Source organism: Acartia tonsa, chromosome 5 (genome assembly GCF_053477335.1).
Source record: "Acartia tonsa isolate MP-2025a chromosome 5, ASM5347733v1, whole genome shotgun sequence".
Lineage (NCBI taxonomy): Eukaryota > Metazoa > Arthropoda > Copepoda > Calanoida > Acartiidae > Acartia > Acartia tonsa.
In genome coordinates, this window is record NC_137264.1 from 45,312,491 (window position 1) to 45,326,890 (window position 14,400).

Genomic DNA, 14,400 nt, shown 5'->3' on the forward strand with positions numbered 1-14,400 from the left:
AGTGAATTTTAATTGGTTTGATTCTTTGAGTTGAGTGTTTAAACATATCAACCACCAATTTTAATCTTCAGAAGTTTGTATGTACATCAATTTATCGGCCATTGTCTTATTCCTTTAGATCCCTGGCGTTAAAGGCATTTTAGTCTAATGTAAATCTAATCTTTATATTAACCCACAGAAAAATAAATAAGAATATATGACATATATAAATGTACTGTTAATTATATTATACATATATTATGTTAAAAGTAGGCAAAAATGTATTTTACTACATATTACATATAATATTGTAAAAGTAAGACTTTATTAAACACAAGGATGACTGACAACATCCATTAAATTAACAACTTCGGTTACCTTTATTTAATTGTGACTGGTTGGTTCATTAAGTTTAGTGTCCCAACGTTTCAACCTTTAATTGTAAAGGGCTAATTTATTTTATCATTGGGGATGTACATCAACTTATCGACCATTGTCTTTAATCCCTGGAATAATTGACAATGTATCTAAAAAACTAAATTTACCAGCCAAAGTTCAGTTGTGGACTAAACGTACTTTGTCTGATGTACTCTCATGAGAAAAGCTAAAGGCAGGGTATAGGGAGGGGGAGGGGGGTAATACTTCCCACCCAAAACCCAGTATGGAGGTTGCAGATATTATAACTAAAGGATGAAAACACCCATACTTTCAGAAATACAGAAAGAACAAGCAGTTGCCTCTTCCCTTAAATTAAGATTTTAATAAAATAGAATAATTAAAAGATGCCTTGTTTGACGCCAAAGGATATATTCTTAACAAGGATGACAACTTCCATAAAAGAGAAGCTCTGAAACTGTAGGACAGGCGAACATTAATTCTTGTAGAGTGTCAAAACTGAATTTGCAAAATATAAATATAAAAGTTGACAAAATTATGTTTGTTCCAAAACTTCTCAAATACAGAATATTGTTTAAGGACATACTTACATTTATAGGACTTGATTATAGAGATGCTTTGCTTAAAATATTTTAAAATGTTTTAATAGGAATCAGTACTCCAAAAATCAGATCAATCGGATTATTATATCACATAAACATTTGTTGTTACAAAAGATAAAAATCAAAATATTTAAAATGGACGTACGGACATTCTGGTAAGGATTATAGAGTTGCTATGCTTTATAAATCGTACCAAATTACTCAAAAATCACCATGCAAAGTTTGAAATCGATAGGACTATTCTAACATGCCTAAATTAACGAAATAAGCTATCCGTAATGGACGGACGTACGGACGGACCTACCCTAATTATAGAAAAGCTTCGCTTTTAAAAACACTAGGCTTTCTTTTATATATCTTCAGTGAAGGAGAGTAAATTTTACAAATTGGAATTTCTGCAGAGAAAACTATGTATCACTGTAATCTTTTGAAGAGAAAGTTGTATCTCTAATGGCATTATCCTTCTAAATGAGTTACATGGATTCTTAGCTATAGACTTTAAATTGATGTACATCCCAATTGATGATTGACAAAATAACCCTTTTTGTAGATTTTAATTATTTGTAAAATAATAAGGTGCAGATATTTTTAACCAAAATTCAATAGAAATCTCCAAAGTTGTTGAGCCAACGAATAAGAAAACCTTAAAAAATTTAGTTACAAGTATAATTTACAGTCTAATTTCCAATTAAAAAATATTATAGGTGAATGATTCAACATCTATTCCAGATATGTAACATTTAAATTTGAAAAGGGCAAACTGTAATTATATAGTTTTAGTTTTGCTATAAACCAGAACAATTTTATCCAAAGGGTAGGTAAGAATGGTTTAAGTGTCAGTTTAGTAGCCCTACCATAATCAACAGACAAACAATGACATAACATGAATCTAAAGTGATAAGACAAAGTGAGATAAATTGATGTACATTCCCAATGATTTACACAAAATTACCCTTCTATAGATTAGAATAAGTGGTTAGATGTTTGGACACTCAACATTTAATAATAGTCCCCAAGGTAGTAAGTAAATCCAACAAATAAGAAACCGTTATTATAAAACTTTGAGGACTAGTGTAATAAACAGCCCAATGTCCCCTCCCTCCTTGATGACATACAGTTCTACAGTAATTATAGAGAAAATGAAAATATTTTTACCCATTTCTTAACAGTTCATTTTACATATTTTTTTACAATTAAATTAAAACACAATTTTCTGAAATATGAAACGAATTTTTGATATTTTAATATCCGCAGAATTAGAACCAGTTTTCAGCCATACTAAAAAAATCATGTTTCGCATCGTATTACAAAAGACATTCCACGAATATTTTAAACTGTTTTTAATTTCATAACTAATCTGAAATAGCCTTTATGATTTAAACAAAAAAATTTCCAAAATGCGATCGAGCTCTTATCACATTAACATCATACCGTATCATGCAGATCAATATTTAAAGTAGATTAAATATTCAATTATTTGTCGAATCGTTTTAAAGACACCATTCCGCGGATATTGAAATAAAAAATTAAAACCAGTTTTGTTAGCCCCGCGGAATCGAAGGCCCGGGCTCTACATGATTTTTCAGTATGGTTCTAATCCAGCGGATATTAAACGGTTTGAAATCCATATTGGAAATATATTTAAAATAATTAACTAATATATGATATTCACTATTTGATAACTTTAAACAAAATGATCAAACAATATGTAAAATTGTTCCTTAATTCATTAAACTTCAAGAATAACATCATATTAAAGGACTTTTCAACAGTATTAATTATGTGTAACATTGAAGAATATAAAAAGTACAGAAACCATCGCTAAAATTCATTGAAGTGTGTTACCATTGAAGGGCAACATCACAGGAAGCTAAAGGGATAGGACAATGGCTATTAAATTAATGCAAATCCCCAATGATGATACACAAAATTACCCTTTCTGTAGATCAAAATTAATGGTTGAAACGTTTAGACACTAAACTTAATGAATCAAACTTTATTAAAGTCTCCAAAGTTGTTGAGCCAACAGATAAGAAAACGTTATAAAAAAAACTTTAGGGACTAATGTAATAACCAGCCCATTATCCCCTCTCCCTCTTGCTACATCTTCAAGGATAAGGATATAGCAACTGCAGAAATAAATGTTTCCACCAGTTAAAAATTAAGGATTTCAGTGCATCATGAATTATATACTTTTAAAAAAATGGTTATTCAATAATAAAAACAAAAACAAAGGCGTGTCAGCGATTTACCAGAGGTGGGGTGGGTGGGGAGGGGGGTGCGGCAGTTTATCCGAAAAAGTTGTTATAGAGGGGGGGGGGGTGTTGAAACCCATGTCACTTCCTAAAAAAGTGCGCACAGTCCAATGACGTATGGATAACTTTTTATGGATAAATTTTTTGGAACATTTATTAGGTTAAATTTAGAAAAAAAATTTCAATGCCTTTTTATATTCATACTTTAAAATTTAAAAAAATCAATGATTAATAAGGTATAAAAAGTAATTTAAACTTATTTTCTAATATCTATTTAGTTAGAGTCCTTATAACACATACAGATATATATCTAGGAATATAACTAGAACATGGATTCCCAAGTAGAGTTGTAGTATTCTATATCAAGCTCTTACTATCAGGGATCTAAAGGGATAAGACAATGGCCGAAAAAATTATGTACGTCCTGATTAATGATGCACAAAATTACCCCATTCAGTACATTATAATTAGTGGTTGCAACGTTTGAGCACTCAACCAATAAAAATTCAAAGTATGCCAACAAATAAGAATACGTTATTATAAGACTTTGTGGACTAGTGTAATAACCAGCCCGATGTTCCCTCCCACCCTGTCTTACTATACTAAACCAAATATAGTAAAGTTGCTTTCCATTATTGAGTTCTACCTTATTTAACTGATTATTTATTCATTTTGGTAATTCCAGTTCCTTTTTATACTATTTTTAAAAGCGAAGCTTTTCTATAATTAGGGTCGGTCCGTCCGTACGTAACGGATAGATTTTTTCGATAATTTATGCATGTGAGAATTGTCCTATAGATTTCAAATTATGCGTGGCGATTCCTTTAATAGTAAGGTACGATTTAGAAAGCGTAGCAACTCTATAATCATCACCAAAATATCCGTACGTCCATTTTAAACATGTTGATTTATTTTACTTCTTTAACAACAAATTTTTATGTGATCTAATCATCCGATTGATCTGATTTTTGGTATACTGATTCCTGGGACAACAAAGTATAATGTAATAAGCGAAGCAACTCTATAATCAAGTCCTAAAAATGTAAGTATGTCCATAAACATTATCCTGAATCAAGAAGTTTTTCAACAAATTTACTTAAAATTTTGCTTTGACTCTTATGCATTTATATTATGCTTATTCAGTTCTGACACTATACAAGTGTTAATGTCCGTTTGTCCTACCATTTCAGTGCTTCGCTTTTATGGATGTTGTCATCCTTGTTTGTTTAACAAGCGGCGGCTTGGCACTTAGCATATACGGTGAAACAAAAAACCTTATTTTAGTATGCCCCCCGTTCTATTTTTGAATATAAACTTTTAAACTGCGGAGTTTTACTTAACCTAACCTAAAATATACAAAAAGACATTTTAAAACAAGGATGACAACATCCAAAAAGCGAAGCACTGAAACGGTAGGACAAACGGACACTAACACTTGTATAGTGTCAGAACTGAATAATCAGAATATAAATGTATAAATGGCGAAGCAAAATTGTAAGTAAAATAGTTGAAAAACTGCTTGATACAGAATAATGTTTATGGCGTACTTACATTTTTAGGACTTGATTATAGAGTTGCTTCACTTATAATATTGTACTTTGTTGTCCCAGGAATCAGTATACCAATAATCAGATCAATCGGATTATTAGATCACATAAAAATTTGTTGTTAAATAAGTAAAAAAATCAACATGTTTAAAATGGACGTACGGACATTCTGGTAATGAATATAGAGTTGCTACGATTTCTAAATCGTACCTAACTACTACAGGAATCACCATGCAAAGTTTGAAATCAATAGGACAATTCTAACATGCCTAAATTAGCGAAAAAAGCTATTCGTTACGGACGGACGTACGGACCTACCCTAATTATAGAAAAGCTTTGCTTTTAAAAAGTAGTCCAGATACAGTGTGAGGGATATCACTTTAAGGTGGGAGGGGGGGGGGGGGGGGGTCGACACAACCCATATATATTTTTAATTATAAGATATATTTTTAGGGTAGTAATATTTTGTAGGAGCGTTTCTCTTGTAACGTCGGTGGTACCCACCCCCTAAATAGTTATAACCTTCTAAGGATTTATGAGAAGCATCATTTTGAAGGGAGAAACATATCGGTTCACATATTAGTAAGTTTTGTCTGTTAAAAAAGATGAACATAAATCCTGTTATCTTTATGTAAGGGTTATAAAAAAAACTTAGCAATTAACTTATGTATTGTTAAGTTAAGTAGGTAGTGACTACAACGGCCTACAATGTTTTTAATACTTGAATGACTTTAAAGCCCCTCTGTCTATTTTGCTCAGTATAAAAACATAAAAAAATAAATATATTTACATGAAATGTCATTGACACAGTTAAAACAAAGAATAGTTATCTATCGCATCGTATTAGAGACAACTTTCCGCGGATATTTAAATGAAAAATTAAAACCGGTTTTGTTAAAAAGCATGAATATGATTTCTCGTATTCATTCGAATCCGGTGGATAGGAACCGGTTCTCATCCATACGAAAAAACTATGTCTAGCATCGTATTATATCCAGCTTTCTACGAATATAAAAATGTACAATCATAAGATTAAAACTAGTTTTTTTAGCCGGTGCCTTCGGCACCTCGGGGCTAAATAATTGTACATTCTATATCCGCGGAAAGCAGTTTATAATACGATGCGAGAAATAACTATTAAGGACATGATATTTGTATATTTTTGTTCTTGTTGAATGATTTTAGATGTAATGTAGTAAGTAAATTATAATAGTACGCGGTGTGGACATCTTATTTTACCTTTTTTCATACATTTTTAATAGTTATTTGTCGCATTGTATTATAAGCTTTCCGCTAACAGTAAGCAATGTTATGATTTTCCACTATAAAATTGTCTATAACACGATACAATACACGACTTTTTAGTATGGCTCAGAACCGATTATAATCCAGCGGTTTCAAAACTATACTGGAAAAAGTTTCGTTGTCGGTTTCCAACAAAGTGCAAAGTCGTGGTTGGTATTTTTTAAAAACTTTAGGTTAAGTTTTTACCCTCCCCAAAATAGTTACATATCTTCCTTGGAACATAAATGTAAAGAACCATATCAGTTCAGCGGTTGGCGAGATATGTAACTACACACAGACATACATCTTGTTACTTTAATACAAGTTTATACTCCCCCCCCCCCTGGAGGCCTCTAGGGGCACTTTAAGTGGTGGTGAATTGAATTTGACCTCACCCCTAGTTTTTTTTGGGGGGGGGGGAGGGTAGGGGTGGTTACATCCCTCCAACCAAGTAAGGGGGGGGTAAGTTTTGCCACTTTCGCGTAATCAGTGTTGTGTGGGCTAGGTATTGATCTGAGATTATAGGTTATTTAGGATAAAAGTTTACTTTTGGGTAGTAGTTCACGGAAATTTAATCATTTTTTGAATAGGTCTCCAGGTTCAGGTGCTGCAGGCTGGAAGGTCGTTTCTGGACAGGTAAAAAAAATTTAAAAATTTTGTTTGAAGAGTTAGAGAGCAACTTATAAAACAAAATATGCTTCTTTTTGAATGTTATTAACATATCTGCAAAAAAAATTAAAATCGGCTTCCAGGTTCAGGTGCTGCATGCCTCCAGGTACACTCTGGACAGGTAAAAATCAAAATTTCGTATTTGAAGAGTTACAGGTACACTTATTAAACTAAATATGCATCTTTTTAGATGTTATCATCATATTTGCAGAAAAATTTAAAATCGGCCTCAAGGTTCAGGTGCTGCAGGCCTCCAGGTACACTCTGGACAGGTAAAAAATAAAATTTCTTATTTGAAGAGTTACAGGTACACTCATAAAACAAAACATGCATCTTTTTGGATGTTATCATCATATTTGCATAAAAATTTAAAATTTGCCTCCAGGTTCAGGTGCTGCAGGCCTTCAGGTACACTCTGGACAGGTAAAAAATAAAATTTTTTATTTGAAGAGTTACAGGTACACTTATTAAACTAAATATGCATCTTTTTGGATGTTATCATCATATTTGCAGAAAAATTTAAAATCGGCTTCCAGGTTCAGGTGCTGCAGGCCTCCAGGTACACTCTGGACAGGTAAAACTTAAAATTTCTTATTTGAAGTGTTACAGGTACACTTATAAAACAAAATATGCATCTTTTTGGATGTTATCATATTTGCAGAAAAATTTAAAATCGGCCTCCAGGTTCAGGTGCTGCAGGCCTCCAGGTACACTCTGGACAGGTAAAACTTAAAATTTCTTATTTAGGTATTTTTTGATATTAGAGGAAAGGTTTCAAAATAGAAAATTGTTAATATATAATAAAATAGCAAAATATATCAAGTAAACCTTTTCCAGGAGCCTGCAGGATAGCTAATAATCTTAATACATAATTTTTGAATTTAGAGAAAAGGTTATAAAATAGGAAATGGTTAAATATCATTATCAAATTCAATACATATTATTTAATGTCCCTAGATGTGCTTTAGACAGGCTCAAGGTGGCCTCCATGCTCAATTTTTTATTTAAGTTTCTTATCTTTTTCTATATACTATACCTTCCTTTACACATTTAATTTACCGGTCCAGCAGGCCCCTGGAGGCCATCTAGAGCCTGTCTGGGACACATTTCAAAGCCTTAAATACTATATTATACTAAATTATTATAATTTAGCCATTTTCTTTTTAGAAACCATTCCTCTAAATTCAAAAATAACCATTTAGGCTTTTTTAACTGGCTAGCGACAACCAGCAGTCAACAGGATCCAGGTAAGGTGTCCATATCAAAAGTATCAAAAAAATAACATCCAAAAAGATGCATATTTGGTTTAATAAATGTACCTGTAACTCTTCAAATAAGAAATTTTAATATTTACATGTCCAGAGTGTTCCTGGAGGCCTGCAGCACCTGAACCTGGAGGCCAATTGTCATTTTTTCTTCAAATATGGTAATAACATCCAAAAAGATGCATATTTGGTTTAATAAGTGTACCTGTAACTTTTCAAATAAATAATTTTAATTTTTACCTGTCCAGAGTGTACCTGGAGGCCTGCAGCACCAGAACCTGGAGGCTGATTTTTAATTTTTCTGCAAATATGATGATAACATCCAAAAAGATGCATATTTTGTTTTATAAGTGTACCTGTAACTCTTCAAATAAAAAATTTTAATTTTTACCTGTCTCGAGTGTACCTGGAGGCCTGCAGCACCTGAACCTGGAGGCCAATTTTAAATTTTTCTGCAAATATGATGATAACATCCAAAAAGATGCATATTTTGTTTTATGAGTGTACCTGTAACTATTCAAATAAAAAATTTTGATTTTTACCTGTCCAGAGTGTACCTGGAGGCCTGCAGCACCTGAACCTGGAGGCCGATTTTAAATTTTTCTGATATATGATGATAACATCCAAATAAGTGCATATTTTGTTTTAAAAGTGTACCTCTAACTCTTCAAATAAGAAATTTTATTTTTTACCTGTCCAGAGTGAACCTGGAGGCCTGCAGCACCTGAACCTGGAGGCCGATTGTCATTTTTATCTTCAAATATGGTAATAACATCCAAAAACACGCATATTTGGTTTTATAAGTGTACCTCTAACTCTTCAAATAAAAATTTTTAATTTTTACCTGTCCAGAGTGTACCTGGAGGCCTGCACCACCTGAACCTGGAGGCCGATTTAAATTTTTTCTGCAGATATGTTAATAACATTCAAAAAGAAACATATTTTGTTTTATAAGTTGCTCTCTAACTCTTCAAACAAAATTTTTTAAATTTTTTTACCTGTCCAGAAACGACCTTCCAGCCTGCAGCACCTGAACCTGGAGACCTATTCAAAAAATGATTAAATTTCCGTGAACTACTACCCAAAAGTAAACTTTTATCCCAAATAACCTATAATCTCAGATCAATACCTAGCCCACACAACACTGATTACGCGAAAGTGGCAAAACTTACCCCCCCCTTATTAACCTTCCTGGGACCTACCCTTTTAAGAAGAACTAATAGGTTCAGCGGTTTACAGACATCCTTTTACTTTATTGTGAATGCTGTTAAAATTGCGCGCCAAAAATCTTTGTAGTACCCTGTGCTCATGAAGCGTATAAACTTAATGTTAAAAATCACTCACATCATTAAGTAATATCAAATAATTATAATTCATTACTTTACATCAGGGATCTAAAGGGATAAGACAATGGCCGAAAAATTAATATAAACTCCCAATGTACATAAATTTATCCCTTCTGTAGCTTACAATACAATTAGTGGTTAAAACATTTGAAAACTCAACTCAATAAACCAACCAATCAAAATTCAAAAATATCCCCGACGTTGTTGAGCCAACAAATAAGAAAATATTATTAAAAAACTTTGGGGACTGGTGTAACAAAAAGTCCAATGTTCCCTTCCATAGGCGTCCAAGGGGGGGGGGGGGTAATGGGGCGATTACCCCCCCCATTCAAAATTTACCCCCGGGGTAAAAATTTTGGGGGGGGTAAAAATATTTGCGCCGCGCTTCGCGCGCCATTTTACCCCCCCAAACACGAATTACCCCCCCCTAAAAAATTTTTACCCCCCCCAAAATAAAAAGCTTGAACGCCCCTGTTCCCTTCCTCCCTGACTATACGTACATGATGTTGATGATATTGTCATGTCTTTATATTTAAATTCATTTAGCTACCAGCACTTGATTAAGTAAATTGTGTTTATACTAGCGGCTACAGCCCCCTTGAGGCCTCTAGGAGCTTTTTAAAAAGGTCCCAGCATGGTGTAAGTCTATTTTATGTCCCCTCTCTCGCTTGATGTATAGGTCACAGTCGCTATATTGTAGCTAAAGTGGATAGAGGATACGTGTATATTGTGATAGATTCTCGCATACACAGATAAAATATCTACTCCAGCTGGCTATGTCAACGATACCCCCCATTACTGTTGGAACGAACTGACCAATAAAAGAGGAACAATGTAGCAACCTAAATAAAAATTGACGTAATATCCACGTATTCTATATCCATTTTTATAGAGTAGATTTGCTAGATATGAGATCTATAGGAATAAGACAATGGCCGATAAATTAATGTACATCCCATATGATGAATTCCCTGTTCTGTAGATTACAATTAGTGGTTGAAACGTCTGGACACTAAGATTAATAAACTATCCAATCAATATTTTATTAAAGTCCCCCCAAAGTTGTTAAGCCAACGAATAGCAAAATGTTATTATAATACTTTGACGACTATTATATGATAAACAGCTTAATGTCCCCTCCCTCCCTGACTAAATATAAATCACTTTTTATGGAACAGTTATTTCCTAAAATTCTTTGACAAATAATTGATTAGCAAAATTCGTGAGTCAAACACTAATAATCGATGCTCAAACAATTCAGTCAACAAAAAGAACAAAAAATTTCCAGTATGGCTTTGAAAATGATAAATATCGGCTGGTTTAGAACAGTTTCTCATTCACATTGAAAATTCATGTATAGGATCGTATTACAATTAATTTTCCACAAATATAAAAATAGAATTAATAAATTTGGGACAGCTTGCATACTCGGCGAGAGTGATCTAAAAGGTTCAAGTCATAATGTACGTGAAAGTGGAGCTTGGAATAACCCTATTGGCTATAAAAAGTGTCTCGACCTACTCTATGGCTACTTAGGTCCAAACCCTAATAATTATGGTTACACATTAAAAAAGACTTTTACTCACGCTTGCAGCATTCACATTTTATGTTTCTATTGCAAAAAGTAGTACGGTTTCTTGTCTGTAGCTAAAGATTTCGTCAGCTACTGAACTGAATATTTCTCCATTTTAGGGAAGCTTTGTATAGGTCCCGTGATGGTTTCAAGCTATTATATTTTTGGATTTAGGTCTTAATGTTAATGTCGTATGGGTGAGTTGCACCTGGACTGAACAGTCAACTTGTCAACTCAAGGCCAGACACTTGGTCCTTCACCTCATACCAATGGTACAGTACATTACAGACAACCAACCCTTTGACTAACTGTGCATGGTAATGAGTTGCGCCTGTTTGGGGCCAAGGCATTCCCCCTACTCTACTTTTTGATGTCCTGTGCCGAACTAAGCTTGTAGGTACCATTATTAACGTCTTGGGTATGAGTTGCATCCTTCCCATCAATTTCCTTGGCACTTTAATTAGGACTTGTGCGTAACTACACTTCAACATTATGGGTGGAGAGTTAAGGTTTCGTGATTTTTCGGTCACGGTATTATTGCGACAATAAATGCAACCAAAGCATGAACATGATTCTGTATCAGCAATGACAGAAGTGACATCAAATCCTAGGGAGTTTTCAATGCAACCTAGGATCCAAGCATGACTCCTAGTCGTTGAACTAACAAACGCCACTAATACACTAGTGAGCTACTACACAATGCTAGTCTACAAGAACTTTTCAATCAATCTATGACCTTACAGAGTTTATCGATCACTAGTGCACCATGCCAAGGACCACCCATGCAAACCTTATTTAGGGCTAATGCTTCCCCCCTACTCTTACTCCAAATCTCTAACGCCTGAAAGAGCAGCAGTAGGTACTAATTTTACATCTTTAGTATTGATGCAGTCTGGGGACTCGAACCCGACACCTCCCCAACAGATAAGCTGACGTTAAACCACTAAGCCATATCTGCGGGTGATTTAGGTCTTAAATGGTTTTCGTTTATGTTTCTGGCCTTCCCCTACCATTTCGAATACAGAATCCCAATATGCTAGTCATTACTTGCATCATGCTAAATTTATAAATCATTTTGTTGATTTTTAAGAACAATTTAATAATAATTTTTGCAGGAAGGGGACTTTTATATACTTATGATTGGTTGGTATGTTAAGTTGAGTGTCGAAACATTTCAACCACTAATTGTGATCTACAGAATGTTATTTTATGTACAATGGTACATCAATGTATCTGCTATTGTTTTATCCCTTTATATTCCTGATATTATTTTATATATTTGTTATAGTTGTCAAGTTATTGTTTCACACTTTAAATAATAGATTTAAGAAAAGAAGTTTATTAAGAAAACAAGGACGACAACATCCATAAGAAGCCCACAAATAACATGGTTTGACAAAAATCAAATAGGTATTTTAATTTAGTGGTCATAAAAACGGTGAGGAAGCAAAAGAAAAAGGGACAAACTAGAATACAAAATTTCTTTGGTAAAAAAAATAAGATAATGTCTATAATAAACATAAGATTTTACCGGAGATTTCGATTTATTTCTAAAAAATTTGTTTTAGTCCCTTTCGTGGCAACGCCCCTTAAGGGGCGATTCTTCGTATTTTCTCAGAAGCTTTTCTACTATTTCTAGCCGCTGCGTGGGGCTCTAACCATGCGGAGCAATCACCTAACCCAATATAACCTTACCTAACCTAAAATAACCTATTAAAAGTCATTCTAAAAATACGACGAATCGCCCCTTAAGAGGTGTTGCCACGAAAGGGACTATACCCGAAAAATTTTATTATTAAAAAAAGGAATTTTTATTTCAAAAATAAACAATAATTTGCTTGTATCCAAAGTTTTTTTTAAACACCTTCTTCTCATTCATTATGGACTGTGGGTACTACTTATTAAACATTTATTGATATTATAACAAACTAACAGTGTCTAAACTTTTCAACCAATAATCTTAACTTAAAAAACGGGTTTAAATAACATAAGAACCCTGATGAAACCATATGATACATTATTTTTTCCCTGCCTGTGTGATTCTTCTCGAGATAATGAGTGCAGTGCAGCCGCTAATTAAAATATAATAATCTACTTACCATTCTCAGTGAAGCCAGGCCTGACAGAAACATCATTTGGTTTGGGAGTCATTGTTAGTGGTGGCGGTGCAGGGGCGTCACACAGGTCTGAAATATAGATAAGATAGTAGAACAGGGGTGCAGGGGCGTCACACAGGTCTGAAATATAGATAAGATAGTAGAACAGGGGTGCAGGGGCGTCACACAGGTCTGAAATATAGATAATATAGTAGAACAGGGGTATTTATCATTTTAGTTACGCAACTAAAATAATAGTTATTTCTCGCATCGTATTATAAACGGCTTTCCGCGGATATAGAATGTACAATTATAAGATTAAAACTAGTTTTTTTAGCCCCGAGGTGCCGAAGGCACAGGCTAAAAAACTGGTTTTATTCTTTTGATTGTACATTTTCATATTCGTAGAAAGCTGGATATAATACGATGCTAGACATAGTTTTTTCGTATGGATGAGAACCGGTTCCTATCCACTGGATTCGAATGAATACGAGAAAATGTTTTAAAATGAATATAATAATAAACGAATCTGAACTATTTAGATAGATTGGACAGGTTTTAGGCTTTTATCATTGCCGTCCTCAGATTATACTAGCTGCTAGCCCCTAGCTTAAAGCTCCGTGTTAAAAGGGGTTAGGAGGTTGCAAAAAATACCCCAAATAAACCTATCATAAAATCCAAAAATCAATAGACAAAAACCATCCCAAGACATATTTAAAGCTTCTCTGAAAAGGAGAACATAGACAGTTCAGTATTTATTAAAATCTTTAACAAAATTCTTTACTAATTCATTTAATGAATTATGAAAAACATATGCATGTTTAAATCTTAAATGTTTATCAAACATTGAAGAAATGAATAGTAAAATATATCTTGTTTCAAAACATTGACTTCTTGACTTTTAGATGACACAAGGATGGCAACATCAAAAAGCGAAGCTCAGATACAAATCTTAGTAATAATCATCAGTAATGGGTTTCAGTGATAAGACAATGGTCGATAAGTTGATGTAAATTACCAATGATGATGCACAAAATTCCAACTTCTGTACATTACAGTTATTGATTTAAAAGTATTGGACACTCAACTTAATGAATCATCCAATCAAAATTCATTGAAAGTTCAAGGTAGGGTTGGGCCGGATACTTTTTTGGCCGGATACCGGATACCGGATATCCGGCTGATTTCAAACGCCGGATATCCGGCCAACGTCGGATATCCGGCAAATATCCGGCCAACGCCGGATATCCGGCAAATATCCGGTTATCCGGCCAAATTACCGGATATCCGGCCGGATAACCGGCCAAATTACCAGATATTAAAGTAGTAAAAAACAAATTTCTTCAGAAATCTTATATAAATTTACATAAAGTTAAACTTATTCAGAA

General features: G+C 33.7%; 1 protein-coding gene across 2 annotated transcripts in view; it reads right to left on the reverse strand.

Annotated features, from left to right (window-relative positions):
• The window catches only part of LOC145319625 (NADP-dependent malic enzyme-like), a 71,558-nt gene that overhangs the window by 41,932 nt on the left and 15,226 nt on the right, over positions 1-14,400 (reverse strand). For both annotated transcript variants that reach the window (XM_080161890.1, XM_080161891.1), the window contains exon 2: positions 13,016-13,102. In XM_080161890.1, coding sequence (XP_080018016.1) covers positions 13,016-13,102 — 87 coding nt within the window. The remainder of the gene's footprint in view (positions 1-13,015; positions 13,103-14,400) is intronic.